General features: G+C 35.2%; 1 protein-coding gene across 1 annotated transcript in view; it reads left to right on the top strand.

The window, feature by feature from the left end:
* The window catches only part of LOC124357395 (BTB/POZ domain-containing protein kctd15), an 81,437-nt gene extending 61,860 nt beyond the window's left edge, over nt 1-19,577 (top strand). Inside the window, exons 4-6 of the mRNA XM_046809156.1 lie at nt 14,566-14,771; nt 15,913-16,124; nt 17,367-19,577. Of these exons, the coding sequence (XP_046665112.1) occupies nt 14,566-14,771; nt 15,913-16,124; nt 17,367-17,594 (646 nt within the window). The 3' untranslated portion in view covers nt 17,595-19,577. The remainder of the gene's footprint in view (nt 1-14,565; nt 14,772-15,912; nt 16,125-17,366) is intronic.
* The last annotated feature ends 4,017 nt before the right edge of the window (nt 19,578-23,594 follow it).

Here is a 23,594-nt window from a genome sequence, read left to right as displayed (position 1 = left end):
GTTTTGGGACAGTGGAACAATTTTTACAGATCTAACCACTCTAACCAAAAATATTTAAAGTAATGTTTAAAAAGAAAAGTTTTCCGACTATAAAAAATTTAATATATCATGTGGACATTTTAGTAGGTTCGGTACTTGATCATGTTATTATTGTTTGTCCTATTAAATGTTTCAGTAAAAATTAGAATAAGTTAAGGTCGTTATTGAATTTAGACCTTAAATGTTATTCGATACTTGACCAACACCTTCCGTAAAATTTCTTATTTTATGATTTATCAAATAATTGTGGTGGGGGGGGGGGGGAGGGAGGTTTATTGCTTTCCATTTCGACTTTGTAGGAACCCTCTCCCGTAAAAGAAAAATGTTATATTACAAAATAGTAAACCTCGTACTTTTAAAAATATTTCGCACCTCTCATTAAAAACATAACCGTTTAAATCAGCAAAGGGCGGAATTTAAGTTCACCCTGTACTTGATAATCTCAAGATACTGTAAAAAAGCCAATAGGTTATCGTTTATTGCAAACTTTAATTGATACACACTATGGTTTACCTCGTTTATTCTGATTAAATATGGTCGGAAACTCACATTGGAGTGACCGGAAATTAAAGTAATAATAAAATGTTTAAGTTTCCGTTCATTACTGAAGAATAAACGAGTTTCAGCAATTTCAAATTTCGAGAAAGTGAGAAATAAAAAAAAATAAAGAAAGAAAACTTTGCTACTGCTAAACTATGTATGTCCGCCTGAGAGAACTTCATTTGGTGTGAAATGGGAGCTTAGCGTAGGCTTTCCAACGGAAAGATCACGATTTCTAATAGGTCGATAACAATTTGCAAATCATTTTGAACCGTTTCCACCTAGAAATGTTTAATATAATCATTTAAAATGCTTATGGCGTGTACAGAATTCCCTCTGAAATAAAGAAGTATGCTATATCCTCTTCTTATAATTTCGAATTAGTGTCATGTGCTCTGGCATTTCATACATCAAAATCAGGATAAAAATAATTTTATAATTGAACGTCGAGCACGAATGTTCAAATTGGGCCAAGTGGATTAATTACATGCGAGGTCAGAGGAAGATAACATCGTCACCATTAGTACCAATTTGATACAATTCCAATCAGTTGATTAATACGATCGTTAGCAATGATATCGCTCGCTTCGCTCTGTTCTGTACCACTCTCACGTTAATCTGGGAGAGGATTGTGATTGCACTAAGCAAGTCCGAACTATCGTTAGCATGATATCGCTCGCTTCGCTCTGTTCTGTACCACTCTCACGTTAATCTGGGAGAGGATTGTGATTGCACTAAGCAAGTCCGAACGATCGTTAGCATGATATCGCTCGCTTCGCTCTGTTCTGTACCACTCTCACGTTAATCTGGGAGAGGATTGTGATTGCACTAAGCAAGTCCGAACGATCGTTAGCAATGATATCGCTCGCTTCGCTCTGTTCTGTACCACTCTCACGTTAATGGGGAGAGGATTGTGATTGCACTAAGCAAGTCCGAACGATCGTTAGCATGATATCGCTCGCTTCGCTCTGTTCTGTACCACTCTCACGTTAATCTGGGAGAGGATTGTGATTGCACTAAGCAAGTCCGAACGATCGTTAGCATGATATCGCTCGCTTCGCTCTGTTCTGTACCACTCTCACGTTAATCTGGGAGAGGATTGTGATTGCACTAAGCAAGTCCGAACGATCGTTAGCATGATATCGCTCGCTTCGCTCTGTTCTGTACCACTCTCACGTTAATCTGGGAGAGGATTGTGATTGCACTAAGCAAGTCCGAACGATCGTTAGCATGATATCGCTCGCTTCGCTCTGTTCTGTACCACTCTCACGTTAATCTGGGAGAGGATTGTGATTGCACTAAGCAAGTCCGAACGATCGTTAGCATGATATCGCTCGCTTCGCTCTGTTCTGTACCACTCTCACGTTAATCTGGGAGAGGATTGTGATTGCACTAAGCAAGTCCGAACGATCGTTAGCATGATATCGCTCGCTTCGCTCTGTTCTGTACCACTCTCACGTTAATCTGGAAGAGGATTGTGATTGCACTAAGCAAGTCCGAACGATCGTTAGCAATGATATCGCTCGCTTCGCTCTGTTCTGTACCACTCTCACGTTAATCTGGGAGAGGATTGTGATTGCACTAAGCAAGTCCGAACGATCGTTAGCAATGATATCGCTCGCTTCGCTCTGTTCTGTACCACTCGCACGTTAATCTGGGGGAGTCTTTTGATTGAACTAAGCAAGTCTTTAGTATGTTAGTTTAAAAAGCAATCCTAAGTTATAATAGACTTTGCTTTGTCTTAATAAAAGTTGTACTTTTACTTCTATCATTTGTTTTTAATTTGAAACTTACCATACACTTAATACAAAGGAAGTATAAGGGATGTACGAGTATTATAATATATTAAAGTAGCTGTAGTACAAAACATATCATTGCAATCTTGATTCGTGGCAAATAAACTATTGTTTAATGTTTAAAGAATCTTCCTGGACTAAAAGAAGCAAATTTGATAGTGCATGTATGACGGTTTTAAAAGATATATTTCCCAACCTTCTGTAAAAAATTTCAGTAACATATTCCTACCTCTGGTAAAAAAAGGAATCCCGTTCAAAAATAACGAATTTCAAACCGTATTTTACCACATAATAATTTATAATTTTCTTTTTTGTTATTTTCTGATCTTTAAAATTATTAGTTTTAAATTTTATTTTAACTGCGTCATCACATGTTTTTTTTCCTATTTTATACACGTTTTCTGTTTATAATAACTGATGATGCCTTAACCGACGAAAGTGCTTTTAATAATAAATTATTTTGTGGAAGTATTAAAAATGTTTGTATTAAAATAATCATATATTGTTAATATAATTGGACAAAACCACGTACATTCGGTGAACAAAAATTATATGAGTTTAAACAACGCAGCATGAAATATTCCAATCGTTTATGGAACTAGAGCAAATGAGCGAGTAGGGAGAACAATGTGGCCAATCACGGCAAACAATACCGGGTATGGTCGGCAAACACGTACAATAATGCTTCCACACAGACAACTTGTAGTTGTATAGCGAAGGTTGCCCGGCCCCGTGTTGTGTTGTCTACACACTACCGCTTGTAACAATACAGATGTCTTCTCGTACCCAGTTGACGATTGCGGTGTTGAATGTTTAGTTAACATAATTACTCGCATATCGACCCAGAGCAATGTTAGTTACACGCTGTACAGATATTCGGCCGTCCTTGATAGCTGAGTGGTTAGCGTATCAGATTATCACCCGAGGGATTCGGGTTCGAATCCCGGTGTGGGCACGATATTTTTATTAGACGACAATAATCACCTGCGCTTGGTTAAAACTATTGTGATAACTGGTTCCGTGCTAGACATTCAGAGAATCAGTAAAAAAAATTGTCAGCCTAGCATAACACCTTATCAAATGTTGATAGCGAAAATTTGAGTCCTATACTAGTGGCAATCTTGGTTGTAGCCCATAAGAACAGTATTAAACCACTTATGTGACTTATCATAATCGTATAATAATGAAAATGTTCATTTTAAAAGATATTATAAATAAGCTTCAAACTTTTTTTTACAATTCTTTACATTTTTATTGGTAGATTAGAAAACAATCTAACTATTGTAGAATCCAGGGTTGCGTACAGCAGAGCAATGTTAATGCCCCGAGCTGCTCACAGCCCTGACTGTGGTGGCAACACTTGCATACTTAATACTGCCTTTCCACCCCAACCTGACCCTGGCCATCGTTTAATATGAAAACAGTCATCGGTGTTACACAGCATTATATATTACTACTACTACTACTGCCAGCTATGATCTGTAAGTAAAGGTCTCTCTAGAATGAGACGTAAGGTACAGCAGAGCAATGTTAATGCCCCGAGCTGCTCACAGCCCCGACTGTGGTGGCAACACTTGCATACTTAATACTGCCTTTCCACCCCAACCTGACCCTGGCCATCGTTTAATGTGAAAACAGTCATCGGTGTTACACAGCATATATATTATAACTACTACTACTGCCAGCTACCATCTGTAAGTAAAGGTTCTCTCTAGAATGAGACGTAAGGTACAGCAGAGCAATCTTAAAGCCCCGAGCTGCTCACAGCCCCGACTGTGGTGGCAACACTTGCATACTTAATACTGCCTTTCCACCCCAACCTGACCCTGGCCATCGTTTAATGTAAAAACAGTCATCGGTTTTACACATCATCGACTTGTATCATTTTAAGTCACTTCTAAATGTATTTTACACAGAATTCTTTACAACTAGCCAAAACATAATTTTTGTTGCCTTTATTTATTCAATTTTTCAAATTTATATTTCCTTATCTTATTCATCTTCATATTCTCAACTGTTTTATTATAGCAGCATGATAATGTATAGTAATATCTTCCATTGATTCAAGTTCCCCATGAACATATTTAAGTTATAAGAGAGACATTTATTACGTGTTGTTATGAATACAATTGCTCGCGCATTCGCAATGCTTGTGTCACTAACAAATGCTACTGAACAATATACCTATGTATCATATTATTCACAGTAATATCTCGTGAAAATATTAAAAGTATGCGTAATAATGGCAATGTAAATTGAAATTTCCTTCATATCATCCGAATACAAACACTTTTGGTTCGGTCTTTATGGAATAATAGGCTGTACTTATTCTCACTAAGAACACAACTCAATCTATGTTTGGCGTAATAAACCTGTCATTAGTTAATGTTATTAATTTAAAAAAATAATTTAATCACTAATTTAAAGTGTTCAAATAAAATAAATTAAAGTACATTATAACATATATTGTTCATCACTCTTGTCCTTAACAATTGTAAGCTACAATTTATCTGCTTTTAGAAAGAAAGACGATTAAATTATTTGCAAGAGCATGATACATTTAAAAAATATTAATTCTAATGAGTATTTTTTAAAGACGACACTTGTGTTATTGTCTGTTGAATTGTACTTGTAGGTGCAACATTGTTATTTCAACAGCCAATCTTTAAGCGTGCACATTTCAACACGTGTTTTCAATCGACACACACGGCCACATCGATGTTAACATCCGCCAATTGGATTCCATTGTAGTCCGGCCAGAAGTTCTTTATCAGCAATCGGCAATGTACAAGCGACTATAATGGTGAATGTTCCCCCAGGACTGTTGTGCCCACGTCACGGACATGTAAAATGAGCAAGGGGGTGTGGTACCGGGGGGTGGGTGGTTGGCGGGGGGGAGAGGGGGTTAATAGTGTGCCAACTAGCCACCCCTTCTCACAATGGCTCTGTAGTTTGTGCCAAATTATGTTTATTTAGTTGAATAGGCTGCAACAAAGGTCCTGTTTATTAGTTTCTGTGTGCCGGGTATTATACTGGACTTGGCCGGCTCCTGTACTGCCGCAGTGGGCAAACCTTGTGTATGCATGCACCACTAGCAGAACATACCCCGTGTTTTGTTGCCCGACTAGTCTGTTGTTTAAACAACATATTAATGCTTAAGAAAACAGTACGAGTGTACGTGTCAGTAAAACATTCACAATACTGTTTTTACAATAAGTGTTTATGCGATGCAAGTTTGTTTAAAGAACGGTACTATTGAATTTGTAGCTAATTCGTAAAATAATGACAATGTTTTTGAGTTATTTATTTTACGACGGAATTTATTATTCTATACAAACACACTGATATGAAATATCTTATCTTTCTATCAATTTCACGTACTAGACGTAACAGCAGCATGATCAACCGGATCAAGCACTAGCAGTTATCTTATCTAGCAACTCGGAGTAACTGATAAGATAAGGAAACAATACCTGTTATCGTCTTTTAAACTGATAACGTGAAATGCATTAGCACGGTTTTCGGCGGTCCTACTCCCCGGTAATGAGGACGAACGAAAACGTGCCAGAGATAGTACCTATCAGTAAAGTATCAGAATGTACATTCATATCATTGTGTTTGTATCGAAAATTGTGAAAGAATCAATGCGGCCAAATAATAGAAATTACTAAAATTTTGTTTCCGATACCGTAAACGATTAAAAGTTCGGAGTGTATTTATAAATATTTTCGTAAGAGACAGTGCATTTCTATATACATTTTAAATTATATAGTTTTGTATTTTATGATTGTTTTTATGTTTCATTGTAGTATGCCTCAGGGCTATTTCCCAGAAATCAGCCGCCAGCACCTGTTTACTTATAATAACTAGCCAACTAGCTTCCCCACTAGACAAACTAACTTTTACTCGAAACATAATTTCCGAAATTGTATCAAATATTAGCTTTTGATCAATCACCTCTCGGAAACACATTGGCCACCCTGAGTTAGACTTGGAAGTTCAATGCTCCAAGTGACCGTGTCGTTATAACACAACGCAAGTTTCCCTTGTGACTCTCGTTAAAAAGAACACAGGATCGCTAATTAATTACATTGGATTATATTAATTTTCCAATATAGTTAAACATTTATAATGTAATTTCATTGCCATATGGTTATGCAAAACCAACTTTATTGTTACTAACTAAACAGACCACATCTCTATTGTTTTTTTTATCAAATTTTCCCTTGGTTAGTATCGTTTATCCTGTCTTTTTATGTACTCTTCAAATATTTGATCAAATTTCGGAAAGTATGATTCTGGTAAAAAGTTTGTCAAGGGGAAGCTAGTAAGATGAGGGATTAAGGGAACAGTTGCGGGAAGCTGAGAGTGCTGGGAAATGGCCCTAAATCAGTGACCGAAGGTCCAGAAGACGGGAGTAGGTATATTACTCGTACAGACTAGACGAGAGTAAAAATAGTAACAGTCCCGCCGTGAGCGTTTCGCCTAACGAGGGGAGGTTAGGGAATATATACACTCGGAGCCGGCTGGCGAAACGACCTACTAGACTTCTACTTTGTATACAACAACAAAAAATTTAAAAATCTAAAATCTTACTTCTGCTCGTAGAAATTCGGGTGGTGTATCATTTTAAATATATGTTTGATACGCATTAAAATGGTTTTATTGCAAAGTCCATAGTTTTCTAATATTCAAACGATCAAGTACAAACAAGTTCAAGGTTATTTTTTAGAAAAACCTAATGAAAGCATAGACAAAAATAAACAAATTTAGGATTGCACACTTAAGTAGGACCTATATATTTAAAATGATGCGTACCCAATAGTACTGTAAACTAAATAAAGGAAAGTGTTTAGAAGTTTAACATAGTTCTAAAATCACAAAATGGCCGCCAGGACGTAACTGTTAACTTGAATAACATTAACCCGCGTGTTTTGTGCAGGTCACTGCATCATAACATACCGCAAAATAACTCAATGGCTATGTTAATGCTTTGGTGATGTGAGTAAATGTACGTTGACCTTTTGAAAAATTGTCAATTTTGAAACTATTATAACTATTTCACTAAAATATATTTATATATTTTTACACAGCTTAATGACATTTACCCAACATTTGTATTAACACTAATCGTTTACCATCATTGTAGAAAGCTGTTTTGGATTTGTTTTAAGTTCATCCACCCATTTTTAATACATAGATTGTCAACATCAGAACGAGAAAAATGATCCAAACAACATAAAATAAAATGAAATTGTCGTAGAGTATTGTTTAGTCTTAAGTCTAGGTTGTTACTGAAAACCCCGGTAAGTGCAAGTAGGTGATGGGGCAGAAGACGGCAGGTGCTGGGGTGGTCCCAATCCACTGCACTCATGTGTGTGGGGGTGCGTGCGTGCGATGCAATATTATAATTACTGACAAGGCTTAGCGTCACTTGAAGCTCAAAAAGTGCACTGCAAAGATCTGAGAAATGAAAATATGAAGTTATTAGTTCTCATTAAAATGTTCCAAGAGAAATGTTCCAATGATCTGGAAGTTGAGTTTAACACAACGTTGCGCAAATTTCCGTGAACAGACCGTGCAAGTAACAGGAGCGTGTTCTTTGTTGGGGCTCCCTCGTGTTCTGTTATAAGTTGTAAGACCGTGTTGTGGTAGCGGTCATCTGATCTACATCGGTCGGACAGCTGCAGACAAAGCCTTGAAGACTGACCGCCGGTTCCTGTTCCTTTGTTCCAACTTGACCGGACAACAATAAGTCCCGCAAACACGTTGTATCGTGTTTCCCAGTTTCCTCCCGACTGAGGCCTCTGTACGATAATTAGAGACACGGCAATACCCTTTCATCGCGGTGGAGGCTGATTTTACTTACAGCTGTTTACTGACAACAGTTGTCTTTGGTTGGAGCTCTGCCTTTGTAGTCTGAAAACAATGCGGATATAAGCCAAGCTTTCTCCGAAAATTATGATTTGTAAATTGTGTCTTATTATTTACAACTATCATCAATAATAGGCGCTTTTTGTGAAACTTGGGAAATTTAGTACTTTTGGAATATGCCAAAACTTTGGCGTATTCAACCCCTTTCGATATTTTTTACAAATGATTAAATAATTTAACTAGTTGGTAATCCAGTTGTGTTTGTAATTACTTTGTGTTTATAAGTTCCTACTATGTACAACTATCATCAACAATAGGCGTTTTTTGTGAAACTTGGGAAATTTAGTACTTTTGGAATATGCCAAAACTTTGGCGTATTCAACCCCTTTCGATATTTTTTATAAAGGATAAAATAATTTAATCAAACTTGTTAATCCAACTGTCTTTCTAATTGCTTTGTGTGTATAAGTTCTTACTATAGGAGATTTTATTTTCTTTAATTTATTTTGTGGCACTAAGTGACTTTCCAATAGTAATTTTATGAAAATTTCAAGTCATCAACGGAATTTATTGTTTACTCTATTGGGCCTTATTTCAGTTAATCCCAACTTCATATCTTTGAAGCCAGGGTCACCTACTTGTAGATGACAGTCGTGTAGATCCAGGATAGATTGCCGATAGGAGGCCTAGCGCAGAGTACAGTGCTCGGCAAGCAGACTCTCAGTACAGTGTGGACTGTACGTCACGCATTGACAGATCTTGGCAAATTCCCTGAGACATGTTTCAATTGCCGGTCGGATCAGTCCTTGTGAAGGCAGTCACGTGCCGCTACCAGTATCCGGACTTGACAGTTCACTGCACTGCCACTGCCCTATAAATCTGGACGATCTAATGATCACTCCCCGGCCGCGAATCAGCGGAACTCCACTTCTGCGAATCGTCCCCGCGACCATCTGCTCCGCCACTAGCTCAATGTCAATAGCTTCTGACATCGTCATAACTGGGCTTTTGGTATCATGTTGTAATTATTGTAACCTAAGAGGCAGTGTTTGTCCTGCGCATGGTTAATCTCACATTTTTTAATTTTCCCCTAAGTATGCTCAACCAAAATGGTCCTTTAGGACTCATGGAAAGCGTCACATAATTATGTTCATGTAACTTGTACTTAGAATACTAACGTACAGTATACATAGTAAAGTATAAAAACAATATATTAAAACATTATTTACACAGTGCTTTGAGCTTAATAAAGCAGATAGTTGATTATGTGATTTTCCTGCATGGATATGAAACTAAGTCAAACTTCATCTCCAATATAGCTGCACAATAAGTATTTTGCACTATTGATTCTAAACAATTATTCAAGCCTGACCATTGTTGAAATATTGATTAGAAAAGGGCGATAGTACAGTAGAAATAACGCTCAAGAGCGGTCAGGTCTAGTATTACCATTGACCTAACCTTATTGAGACATCTAGATTTGGGTTGTTTTTGACAGAGACCGTCTGACTGTATTATTATAATCCAACCAGAAACTATTGTAACTAAGGTTACTGGCTGAGCGTTAGCGAATTATCCGACTGTAGTAGTATTATAATCCAACCAGAAACTATTGTAACTAAGGTTACTGGCTGAGCGTTAGCGAAGTATCCGACTGTAGTAGTATTATAATCCAACCAGAAACCATTGTAACTAAGGTTACTGGCTGAGCGTTAGCGAAGTATCCGACTGTAGTATTATAATCCAACCAGAAACTATTGTAACTAAGGTTACTGGCTGAGCGTTAGCGAAATATGGGGTATAAACATGTCTTTTCTGTATGTTTCTGTATGATAGTCCGCAGGACATCTCGAGATTAAAATGAGCTCTAGACTTGAAATTTGTCATGCAACCTCAGCGAATCCTGTTACGCGACACGTGGTGGCGTAGTCCTACCTTGTTTTATTACCAAATATTTTTATTTGAATATAGTCGAAAGTTACAGTTTTTGTGTACATCCATTACATAACTAAAATAAGATAAGATACAGTGGTTAACTAAAACAAACTCAAACAAAACAAATAAATGTTAAGTTCATATTCATAAAATGCCGAGAAATAATGCAAGTTGCAAAAAGCCTTTCCGACAAGATGAAGATCTGGTTGACAACTACTAACTGTTATTTAACTACTACTTTACAGTCCAATGTAAATCATAAATATTGTTTACAATAAATAAGTAACAAACACAGGTTTTTTAGGTGACACTTAAGTTAATGGTTTATTTATATTGATCAAGGACCATCGGCTCAGCTAAAATGCACGACTGACTGTGATGACGATCGTCAGTCACAAAACTGTGTCCAAAATATGAACCTCCGCCACAACCAGTTCTCCAAAATAATGCGCTAAGCTGTCCATTATCGCATTTCATATTTAATTACCAGGCCCAACCTGTTCGCTGAAAGCTAAATTATGTCAATACTAATAAACGGCCTATACATTACACTGCGCCGCTCACACTAAATGTCAAATCATACGAGTAGACTTGACTCGTACGAGACTGGTTTACTGCAAGGCGGCTCGGCTGCTCGCTTCACTTAATTGGGCACTAAGCTACTAAATGGGTAACAATCAGTGTCAGCGGTGTACTCAGGGAAGGAGTCCGGGGGGGGAGGGCGCCCCCCTCAATCCGTCTGAGGGAAATAGTAAATTCCTCTGACAAGAGTATTATTATTTATAACCTAACTCAGTGAATTAAATCAACATAGATATCGCCAATATTTACTTCTAAAACCTCTTGTAGATAGCTTGTACAGGGTGTTTACGAACTATTCGATAGTATTTAGGGAATGTATTCTGTGAATAACAGCAAACAAAATATTTAACGTAACCATGAACCAGAAATGCTTATATGTGTGTTTAACATTTTAACTTTTATTTCAAACAACAGTAAAGATTTTAAAAAAATTGGCACAGTTATTGTTCTTGCAGTCTCAAAATAAGATAAAAATATCACGTTTCAAGATGGCGGAATATTGAAATCCTTAAAGCTTAATAACATAACAACTAATAAGGTTATTAAAATATGCAAAAGATAATCAAAGTTTCTAAATTTAACTACAACAATTTTGATATTTAAAACATCAAAATTTATCAAGAAATCATGTAGGTTTGAGCTTTTAAATGTTGTAACGATCAGGAAAAGTCTCATAGTTTAAACGTATCTACGTTATTTACTGTCCGATTTTAGTAACCTTTCCGTTAACATGTATAGTCTTAAAAACTGTCATAACGTCGATAGTTATTACGTTATTAGGGTTTACACATTTTAACGGCTGTTTTTACTCATCGTTATGACACGGTTAAATCTGTTCGTCTTAGTGGCACAAAGGATGTGGCGCGAGACAGGTCCTGCGTCTGGTACGACACTTCTAGCTATACTAACTACGTTGATTAGATAATCTAATTCGCGAAACAACAATTAGTAGATAAAGAAATAGTGGCTACTGCATGTAGCGCGAGACAGGTCCTGCGTCTGGTACGACACTTCTAGCTATACTAACTACGTTGATTAGATAATCTAATTCGCGAAACAACAATTAGTAGATAAAGAAATAGTGGCTACTGCATGTAGCGCGAGACAGGTCCTGCGTCTGGTACGACACTTCTAGCTATACTAACTACGTTGATTAGATAATCTAATTCGCGAAACAACAATTAGTAGATAAAGAAATAGTGGCTACTGCATGTAGCGCGAGACAGGTCCTGCGTCTGGTACGACACTTCTAGCTATACTAACTACGTTGATTAGATAATCTAATTCGCGAAACAACAATTAGTAGATAAAGAAATAGTGGCTACTGCATGTAGCGCGAGACAGGTCCTGCGTCTGGTACGACACTTCTAGCTATACTAACTACGTTGATTAGATAATCTAATTCGCGAAACAACAATTAGTAGATAAAGAAATAGTGGCTACTGCATGTAGCGCGAGACAGGTCCTGCGTCTGGTACGACACTTCTAGCTATACTAACTACGTTGATTAGATAATCTAATTCGCGAAACAACAATTAGTAGATAAAGAAATAGTGGCTACTGCATGTAGCGCGAGACAGGTCCTGCGTCTGGTACGATACTTTTAGCTATACTAACTACGTTGATTAGATAATCTAATTCGCGAAACAACAAGTAGTAGATAAAGACAGAGTGGCTTCTGCATGTAGCGCGAGACAGGTCCTGCGTCTGGTACGATACTTTTAGCTATACTAACTACGTTGATTAGATAATCTAATTCGTAATTCGCGGAACAACAATTAGTAGTAGATAAAGACAGAGTGGCTTCTGCATGTAGCGCGAGACAGGTCCTGCGTCTGGTACGACACTTTTAGCTATACTAACTACGTTGATTAGATAATCTAATTCGCGAAACAACAATTAGTAGATAAAGACAGAGTGGCTTCTGCATGTAGCGCGAGACAGGTCCTGCGTCTGGTACGACACTTCTAGCTATACTAACTACGTTGATTAGATAATCTAATTCGCGAAACAACAATTAGTAGATAAAGAAATAGTGGCTTCTGCATGTAGCGCGAGACAGGTCCTGCGTCTGGTACGACACTTCTAGCTATACTAACTACGTTGATTAGATAATCTAATTCGCGAAACAACAATTAGTAGATAAAGACATAGTGGCTTCTGCATGTAGCGCGAGACAGGTCCTGCGTCTGGTACGACACTTTTAGCTATACTAACTACGTTGATTAGATAATCTAATTCGCGAAACAACAATTAGTAGATAAAGACATAGTGGCTACTGCATGTAGCGCGAGACAGGTCCTGCGTCTGGTACGATACTTTTAGCTATACTAACTACGTTGATTAGATAATCTAATTCGCGAAACAACAAGTAGTAGATAAAGACAGAATGGCTTCTGCATGTAGCGCGAGACAGGTCCTGCGTCTGGTACGATACTTTTAGCTATACTAACTACGTTGATTAGATAATCTAATTCGCGAAACAACAAGTAGTAGATAAAGACAGAATGGCTTCTGCATGTAGCGCGAGACAGGTCCTGCGTCTGGTACGATACTTTTAGCTATACTAACTACGTTGATTAGATAATCTAATTCGTAATTCGCGGAACAACAATTAGTAGTAGATAAAGACAGAGTGGCTACTGCATGTAGCGCGAGACAGGTCCTGCGTCTGGTACGATACTTTTAGCTATGTCAACTACGTTGATTAGATAATCTAATTCGTAATTCGCGGAACAACAATTAGTAGTAGATAAAGACAGAGTGGCTACTGCATGTAGCGCGAGACAGGTCCTGCGTCCGGTACGATACTTTTAGCTATACTAACTACGTTGATTAGATAATCTAATTCGTAATTCGCGGAACAACAATTAGTAGTAGATAAAGACAGAGTGGCCGCCGCATAAAACCATTGTATCGATACTGCCATAAAGACATCTGGAGAAGACATTCCTCGCCCGGTGTGCCAGATCTGGCATCACACCTCGCCATGATACCCTGGGTAGGGCGGGGGTTGCCGGGGGCAGAGGCCGCCTGCGTGGTCCCGCCGCTCGCCCGGTCTGGCCGTGGGCCGCCCTGATTCATCACTCTCCGTGAGATATGTGCTATTGTTGATGTCCACTCCCACACTGCCTTAAAACTGAGGCTTTGGCCGCTCCTTCCTTTGTCGACTTTGTGTCCAGTCTCCCGCATTTACGGCTCGGTTCCGTTCTTGACACCTTTAATCATCGCGAACTGAACACCTGTATCTCTCTATGTTTTTATTTTCCAAAAATAGCTTTAACTTATTTATTCCCTAGTTTGCTCCATCTGAATCTGGGTCATTAACTCATTGGTGGTGTCTTCCCACTGTATACCGAACATTTTCTGACAGTTTGTCGTTGAATTAGGATTACGTTTTTAAGGGCGATGTTGAAGCACATTGACAACGTGTAGGCCTACTTGTATTTCCAACCCTGCAATCAATAATTAATGAGTTCCATCCATCCTTAGCCTAAAAGATTTGCAAAGACGAACCATTTAGACTTACAGTGAAGTTCACCTAAGAATTTGACCTTCAAACTAGAAGATGTAAACTAGCTATTTCGGATTTAGCTGTTGCTGCTGGATTTGGATGTGAAGAAAGGATGTGTATAAAAGTACGATCACCACAAACTGGATTGAATCACTTTTAGGAGGAGAGCGCTTTCTCATTTATCAATCACACAATTTATTAATATCGCCAGTAGAATACATATAGATCAAAGGTGGTACGAGCATACTTTACCCTTCCATTAACATTATTTTACTTTTGTTTCAGATACCCTGACTCCAGGCTCGCCAAGCTGTTCAACGGCAGTATCCCCATAGTCCTGGACTCCCTGAAGCAGCACTACTTCATCGACCGTGACGGCGGCATGTTCAGGCATATCCTCAACTTCATGCGCAACTCGAGGCTCCTCATCCCCGATAACTTCGCGGACATTGACCTGCTACTGGAGGAAGCCAAGTACTTCGATATTGCACGTGAGTCCCGATTCAGTATGTTGTCGCTTCTGAATATAACGAAGGCATCTGTAAGAACACCTTTCGTAACAGATGTAGAGCAAGTTGTGAAATCTCAACTCCACAGGCTATTTAGCTACCGTTGTATAGACCCTTGAAAAGATCGTCACTTCTCTCGGATCAAAAAGTATAAATACCTGAGTTTGAAAGTTACCACAAACTAACCTGTAGACCTGCAACTTTCAACACTCATAACTTGTAAACTTGTGATCTGATTAAGAACAGATTTTTGTATAAGATGTGTAGCTGCACTGTTTTTAAGTATGTAATTTTAGAATTCTAGAACTCTATAAATAGTTCTTATTAAATTACAATCCTATCTTTTATTCTTGACCGGGCGGTTCAAAAAAATGTTCGCTTTGGGTACGTTATGCATCTCTTAAAACCATTATTTTGGTCTGTAATTCTGAAAACCACTATTTAAATGTTTCAATTTTAACAAAGTTTAATTGAACAGGTTTCGTTAATTCACCAAAAACCAGAGCCTGCTCGTTTGAGCGTAAACTGCCAGCCTGTCCAGTTCTTTACTTACTTCTTCAAAATTTATTTAAAGTGCTTTGTCACATTAAATAATTTTTGTCACAAGTGTGACCACCTAGTTTTAAATTTCCTACTGAAAGTTAATAAACACTTGTATGATATCTGTATGAGCATTAAGAGTTGTGTGTTTACATTTTTAACGTAAAGAGGTTGTAAACTATCTATGTTGTGTTGCTCCAATCATAATTATTTTATCCTACACTATTAATTTTTTTGTTATTTTGTATCTCTTAAAATTTCAACCATGACGTCAATTGTTGATTAATATACAATTACACTATATATATATATTATTTCCTAAAGTTACTAATATGCTACCCATTAATCATTAATGAATTACTGTTGATCAAATTCCAAGGGGGTTAAATTATAACCCCCCCTCATAGGACGCGTAGGAATAATAAAACAAATTCAAAAACTGCATTTTAGAATTTTGGAAAAAAGTAATATTTTCTAGAAATATTTTTTTAAATACTTTTCTAAAGAGTAGCGTGCACAGAATGATACTTTGGGTGGCTAAAATAGTTTTAGTTTGTTCTTACATCAAATGTTTGTTTGACAGCGATGTGCAGGCAGTTGGAGCAGCTGAAGAAGGAGAGACAGAAGAGCCCGAGCCCGGTGGTCGTGAAGAGTTGTCCGCCTCAGGGGAACGGGGAGGACAAGGATAGAGGAGGACTGACAGGACACACGAGCTACGAGTGCGTGGCTCTACACGTCAGTCCGGACCTGGGCGAGCGAATCATGTTGTCCGGAGAGCGAGGTCTGCTGGACGAGGTTAGTACCCTCGCTAGTCCGGACTAAATAACTGAAAGACAAACTTCAAAGTAAATAAACGGGAAGGGGGTTTAGGAAATCAGATTACTGAACTATATAAGTAATTAAATTACTATATCATACAACTAGATGTACTAACTGATTCAGTATAATACTTCATGCATTCAGTAATGTGTGCATTTAGGAGAAATTTTGTAGATGATTGAATTTTAGATTTCAACCTGTGTGGTATTGACTCGAATTCAAAAACTATTAACTTTTTAGTTTTTGGGAGTTTGGAAATTTTATGTAGCCTACACCAAAATCATTATAGCCTACTAATTAAATGCTTGATATTTTAAAATTCACATAAAATCCATTTGAATCAGTAGAAGTGATTTGAGCATTAGAGCAACATCATTAATTTGTGCAAGGATGACATTTGCGTTATTATAAAACCTTAAATAGTCAAAAAATGTCTCGTTAACTTATATAAACCTTAAGTTTTGTCATTTTTTATCATTCACGTGTATTTTATTGATAGAAGAGTGTAAAAATATATAACAATCTCTTTAAGCTTTACGCCTTACAAGATGTTAGACAATATAAGTATGTACTCAGATTTTAATAGCATTTTCTGTTAAGTTTATTTATTTTCAACATGTAATTTAACAGTATCAGAGCCCCATTAAGTCAACATGTCTTATCAGTGAGGTGCATAATGAAACTTATAAAAGCAAGATACAAAATTACATTACAGTTTAATAAATTGCTTGCTTTGCATAGTTTACTTTATACTTTTACAAAAAATTTAATTTTGCTCTTTGTGTGCAATTTAAAGTTGAAAAAGTCATCTGAATAATTAAACAACCTTGAGTGTTATTCATACAAAATTAATGTTAAACTTCATTCAAATACTATTTTATCTTTATATTTGTTCTTAAAATTATGGCACATGTCTAATTTTAAAGATTTAATTAACGCTTTTTGTTTCTCTTGTAAACGTATGTATACTTTTGGACAGTAAAATACAAACCAGTATTAATTTTTTCCATGAAAACCCAATAATTACATTGTAAAGTTTTTGGATGCTAGTTAATTGTACCTTACAAATGAAATAAATCCCATAATCTTTTCACCAAAAATAAGGGTGTAAATTCTTTTGTGGTTAAAATCTTGATATCCACCACTATAGCGGTTCTTAATGAATTATAATTGTACTGCTTTCAAATAAATTAATTCAATATTTTCATGTCTTTGCAGGTTTTCCCCGAGACAAACCAAGCACTGTTGGATGCTCGGTCCAGTGTAGCCTGGAATCAGCACGACACGCGACATGTGATCCGCTTCCCCCTGAACGGCTATTGCAAGCTGAACAGCGTCCAGGCAGTAACCAGGCTGCTGAACGCAGGGTTCAAGGTGGCGGCCAGCAACGGTGGCGGAGTCGAAGGCCAGCAGTTCTCAGAGTATCTGTTTGTGCGCAAAGTGTGAGCCTGATCCCGGCTGTGAAGGTGTCCTAGAAACTAAACAGTCAAGAGCGTCCTCTTCGATTACCTGTGCAATAAACGCGTCTTGTGTGGCGAACACAACAGCTTTAACGTTTTGTATTATAGTACTCATGTAACTTTATTCCTTTTAGACAAAGAACCAGCTGTAAGAGTACACTTCACTTAGGGGTGTACTGTATTTCTAAACTGTCTTGTGAACATCTAAATCCACTTTCTTTGCAGCAGGTATTTACTTACAGGGTAAAAAGCCATGATGATGTGTCTGTGATACTGAGGTGAAGTCCATATCATAAAACCATCACATTTAATCTAAAGTAGAAGTCTGTATGTTCATCAGAGATCAGATGAAGACAACTAGATAGTTATAAGATGTAGGAAATTTTTAAAAACACTAGTTTACAAGTTCGGTGTAAAATATGAACTGTTTATGTTAATTGTTATTTAGGAACAAGCCGAAGCTAATGTATAGCTTCATTTTTAGTTTGGAATAGAAGTAACAGTTTCATTCATTTGTCATGTTTCATTTGAACTCCTCATGTTGTGTTCATAGGTCTAAGTAGATTAATTTCACTGATTACTGTAGTTTTGTTCCGATTATAACAGCACAGTAGATCTGCCAACACGATCACACATATTAAAGCCTATTCTTTCTTCCATTTTTACAATATTATTTTCAATTTATTGTTTTCACTGTTGAAGAGTTTCTTTAAGATTGTACATAGCTGAGTAATTAATGTTTTTTTGTGTTTATAGTAGTATAAAAATCCTGTGTAAATATCATGTATATGAATTTATTATCTCATGACTTTATATTTCGTTGATATAGATAGGTATGACTTAATATTAAAATGTATTTAATAATGTTAATTGTTTGGAAGTTTAGTTAAAAGTTATTATTTCTGTTGTTAGTATTATTTTGAGCATTCTAAATCAAAGTTTGTCTGTACAAAGTAAAATTTAGTCGTCTGTCGTAGTTCCTGTGTTATACCACTTCAGCTCGTAATCTACACATTTTGTCATCAGAGAACATTTGCTGCATTATTTGTTCTATCTTTTACAGATAAGGTTCAATACCGGCATTGTCCTCTCTCTACTCATCATTATGACACCCTATGGAAATTGCAAGTTCTATAATAATCAAAAAGCACTACCATAAAAACCTTGTAGTTTCCTTGTTGTTTCTTGTTTTACGTTACTAAAAATTTGATTTTAGGAGACTGAAGGCAAAAAATTTGTATTTTTTAAAATTTTGTAGCTAAAACAAACAAAAATTTGGAAGCGTAAAAGGAGGTACAGATCATAGAAAATATACAAGTCTACAAAAATATTAAATGATGAACTGTTGCGGTGAAAGTCAAATATTTCCAAACCGCTGTAACAGTAATTTGAGTAACTTGAGGTTATATTTTATTTGAATGTACAATTTTATTAAATACCTGATAGTGTTTAGTGCAAACTTTCTATTGGACGTGGAAATTTAAAATTTATACAACATTAATTGAAAATTTTTCAATTTTATTGTTAAGTACACTATACATTTTTAAACAAACAGTGATGACATTAATAGACAGATAAACTAGCCTGCTAGAATGAAAAAGTATTTGATGTCTTGCCCAAGTCTTATAATCCATAAAATATATTTTTCTTTCTCTTTTGTTTATCATAACTGTGATAATAATTTACTCCTATCATCACGAGAATTTCCACTCACAGACTCAATTGTGTTAAAAAATATAGAATTAATGAATTAGCATTTAGTTCTGAAGTAGTACTTATGTAAATACATTTTGGTGTATTACTATAAAAAATTTGTTTTACGTCCGGAAAAATATGGAAATTAAGCAATCAAATAATAGCAGCAAATGTGCCGACACAATGTCAATACAATAGTTTACTATTACATGGATGATTATCTGGTCTTTTTAAATAGACAGTTAACTGACTGTTGATTTGAATAAATTCTTTTTACAAACTCCTTTGTTTTCTTTTTACCTCAACTTACATTTCCTTATAGTTCTCATATGTGCTGGAGGATCACATTAATGTACTAGTACCAATTGCCACAAGTATACCTCCTTTCTGACGAATATAAATGAAAGTTGAGTGTACAATCTTCTAAGTAAGTGTTAATTAATTAAAAATCAAATGATTAATTACATCAAAAGGTTTCCTGAAGTTTTATATGGATATTAAATCATGGGAATTCTAGCCAGACTAATTGGTAATCAATCAATCAATCAGAATACTTTATTCGTATACATCAAGAACAGAATAGGCGTCAGGAGTAGGAATAACAAAATTGAAGTTACAAGTAACCTCAATTTTGTTTTACAGTGTTATATTAATGCAATGGTGTTTCGAGTGTGGTGGTGGTCAACTGTGCAGGGACGGGTTGTCACTGGAACATGGCTGAAGATCTCCAATTGATGAATTCTTCAACTGAGTAGAATGGTCTCTCTGCAAGCCAAGCCGATAGACGTCTTGTACTGCTTACATTGGGACCTTTAATTGTCTCTGGTAGTAGGTTCAGAAACTTCACTCCCATGTAGGAAGGCTTTTTTTTGTAGGTAAGCTACTAATATTCAGTTGGCAGTGCCAAGACCAGTAATTTTTTTCACCACTGAAAGACTATCTGTATTCCTTCACATCACTCCATATTGTGCTGAGAAAATGTAATAGTCATCAAACTCAGATAATACTTAATACATTAATACTAAAAAAGTCAATTTACAAAAGTTTAATTTAACATTTTTTTCTTAATAAATAGAGATGGCTGGACATTACAGTGATTTAATTAAAACTTATAGAAATGTGAGATATAAAAAATAACTTTTATTAAAAATGTCTATAAATTCTTTAAAAACTGTGATTAAATTTTATTAAAAAATTAGGAATGTTTTCTAAATAAATTATGGATTGCCAAAAGTATCCAGGCTATATTGAAAGGGCAGAGTTTAAAAATGTTTATCCAATTTATAAGCAACATTTGAACAAGCCAAATAAAAAGATAGTTTAATATTGATTTTGGAGATAACTTTTGCTTATCTAATTTTCAGTTTTATATTTGTGGAACTTTAACAAAACAAGATGGTCAAGTATATTTTGAAATGATGTTAGATTAATAATTTCATACCATTTTTGTTTTCCAAAATTGAAGTAAGAAAACATAATAAATTGAGAGAAGAAATTGAAAAATGTGGTCAATTAAATACAATTAAATGAACCATATCTTATTCTCAAAGTGATGTATTTTCAAATAGTTTTGTATCAACTTTTAAATTTGGACAGTTTGAATCGGTGGCAATTTATCACATTTTGGCTTAGGATTCTTTAAAATGTAAATTTTCCAAACTATAAAGGTGGAGTTTACATTAATTTCATAAGAGCTGAAGATGATGATGCAATATTAAAAACAAGAACTGGAAATGACATGCCAATTGATGGAAAAATTACAATTAATGAGTTTTTTATAAGTTTTGTGATTTATGAAATTACAAAAGGTCAAAATATGACTTTTAATTTTCTATATTGGTAATGTATTGAGCAAAAAGGTATTTCTGGTAGAACTTATTAGTTTAATATCACAAATATTTATAGAAATATTTTCAATACTAAGTTCGTTATTATAGGTTTTCAAACAGAAAGATTCTGTCTCAAACAAGAAAAAAAATCCTTTAAAGTTTGATAATTTGAATGTAAAAAATATTAGAGTAAAATTGAATGGTACTTATTATCCGGAGGTCTTTTCAAAATTATGTATCGGATTTATAAAGATTTAAAAAAGGTTTACTACAAAAATATGGAAATGTATTACAATCCCAAAGAATTTATAGTAAATAGGCCAATTTATGTCATTGATACAACGAAGAATTTGACAAATATTTCTGGTTTAAAGAACGATTTAATTATCAATATGGATTCTCAAAATACTGTTACAAATGCGATTTGTTATGTTGTTTTTAAGAAATTTTTATCATATGATGTACCTAATTAAGAATTATATTAGAGAAATTCACTAAAGTTTTTTTTTATATATTTTATAAGCTATTCTTTAAATATTTTTAACATTTTGTACAAATGTCAATAACACTAATAGGAAGAAATGTTTCAAGTTTTTTATAATTTTTCATTCGATTTCCAATATTTTTTATTAAACAGCTTAGAAATTTAGAAGTAAACAATAATCAATAAAACAGTATAGATTCGGTTATTTTACATTCGAGTTTTACTGTTGGATTTTACAGATCCGTTTTGGTATTTTACATTGATTTTTGGTCTGTCCCAAAGGTGCGGTAGAAACGGCAAATACACATCAACTTATGTGTGTATATACATATATATATATATATATATATATATATATATATATATATATATATATATATATATGTGTGTGTGTGTACATATACAGGGTGTATATTATGTCTGGAAACACCCAAATATATCCTTTAATAATTTAAATATAAATTTGAAACCTCTTACAATCGTGATAGAGATTGGGCATCTACTTTTTGGAACAATGTTTTGTTATGTCACACCAACGGGGGACGTCCTGCCGAGGGTATCGTGAATATTCTTAATGGAAGCCTATACCTTGTGATACATAATCTTAAAGGTAATAGCTTACTGAATTGAATGCCACAAACCGCATCTCAAAGGAATTATTCTATCAGAAAATAGAGCATTTTTAGTATTGAAAATTTACTGATGTTCAACAATGTAATTTTAACATGGTTCTTGCCACAAAATGTGTTACACTAATTTTTTAGCATTTTTTTAAATGTTCAATTAAATAAAACAAAAATTTCATTTTAAGCTGGTTCTATTAGCACAAATTTGCCAGTTTTTATTACAGTACAATTATGGAAATACTTATGTTATTGATTTCTTATTACAAATAAAAATAATGTATCCTGTTAGAAAAGTCTTACAACAAACGTTTTACCTGCATTTGGTGTCAAAGCAATTGTTCGAACTGTGTTCCTTCTACGGTTTGACAATGAGCCAATCTTGTGTAAAATGATTCGACAGAGTTGCCTAACATTTCTTCAGTTATCAAAGCAATCTCCTCTATAGTAATAAAAACTGGTAAATTTGTACTAATGAAACCAGCTTAAAAATAAATTGTTTATTTTATTTTAATTGAACATTTAAAAAAATGCTAAAAAATTAGTGTAACACATTTTGTGGCAAGAACCATGTTAAAATTACATTGTTGAACATCAGTAAATTTTCAATACTAAAAATGCTCTATTTTCTGATAGAATAATTCCTTTGAGATGCGGTTTGTGGCATTCAATTCAGTAAGCTATTACCTTTAAGATTATGTATCACAAGGTATAGGCTTCCATTAAGAATATTCACGATACCCTCGGCAGGACGTCCCCCGTTGGTGTGACATAACAAAACATTGTTCCAAAAAGTAGATGCCCAATCTCTATCACGATTGTAAGAGGTTTCAAATTTATATTTAAATTATTAAAGGATATATTTGGGTGTTTCCAGACATAATATACACCCTGTATATATACACACACATAAGTGTATATATATACATACACACATAAGTATCTATATATATGTATATACATAATCTATCCAGTGTAATCTAGATGAAGGGTAACACATATTTATAAACCTAATCTAAACCTATTTATAGCGCAATAACAAGTTGTATATAAAGATAGAGATGGCTTCCTTATCACATCGCTTCCTTTTGGGAGGCAGATTCCAAGAACCGATCGCCATGATGACATGTAATTATCACAGTAAGTCAAATAAAGTCTGTTCTTTCCAATGATGTAATTTGTTAGGTCCCGTAAGAAAAACTCTTCAAAAACTATTTATTATTATTACCAAAGTACCATTTTAACTAACTGAAAATATCAAAGGATCAATCTAAATATCTCCATCTCACTTACCCTATTAACTATAAGATTGCTGCCAATCTCGTTCCTCTTTCAACGAGATCATTTGTCTCAGA

The sequence above is a fragment of the Homalodisca vitripennis genome, chromosome 1 (genome assembly GCF_021130785.1).
Source record: "Homalodisca vitripennis isolate AUS2020 chromosome 1, UT_GWSS_2.1, whole genome shotgun sequence".
NCBI classification, from domain to species: domain Eukaryota; kingdom Metazoa; phylum Arthropoda; class Insecta; order Hemiptera; family Cicadellidae; genus Homalodisca; species Homalodisca vitripennis.
Note: the sequence above shows the minus strand (reverse complement) of the source record. Positions and strands in the feature narration are given on the sequence as shown.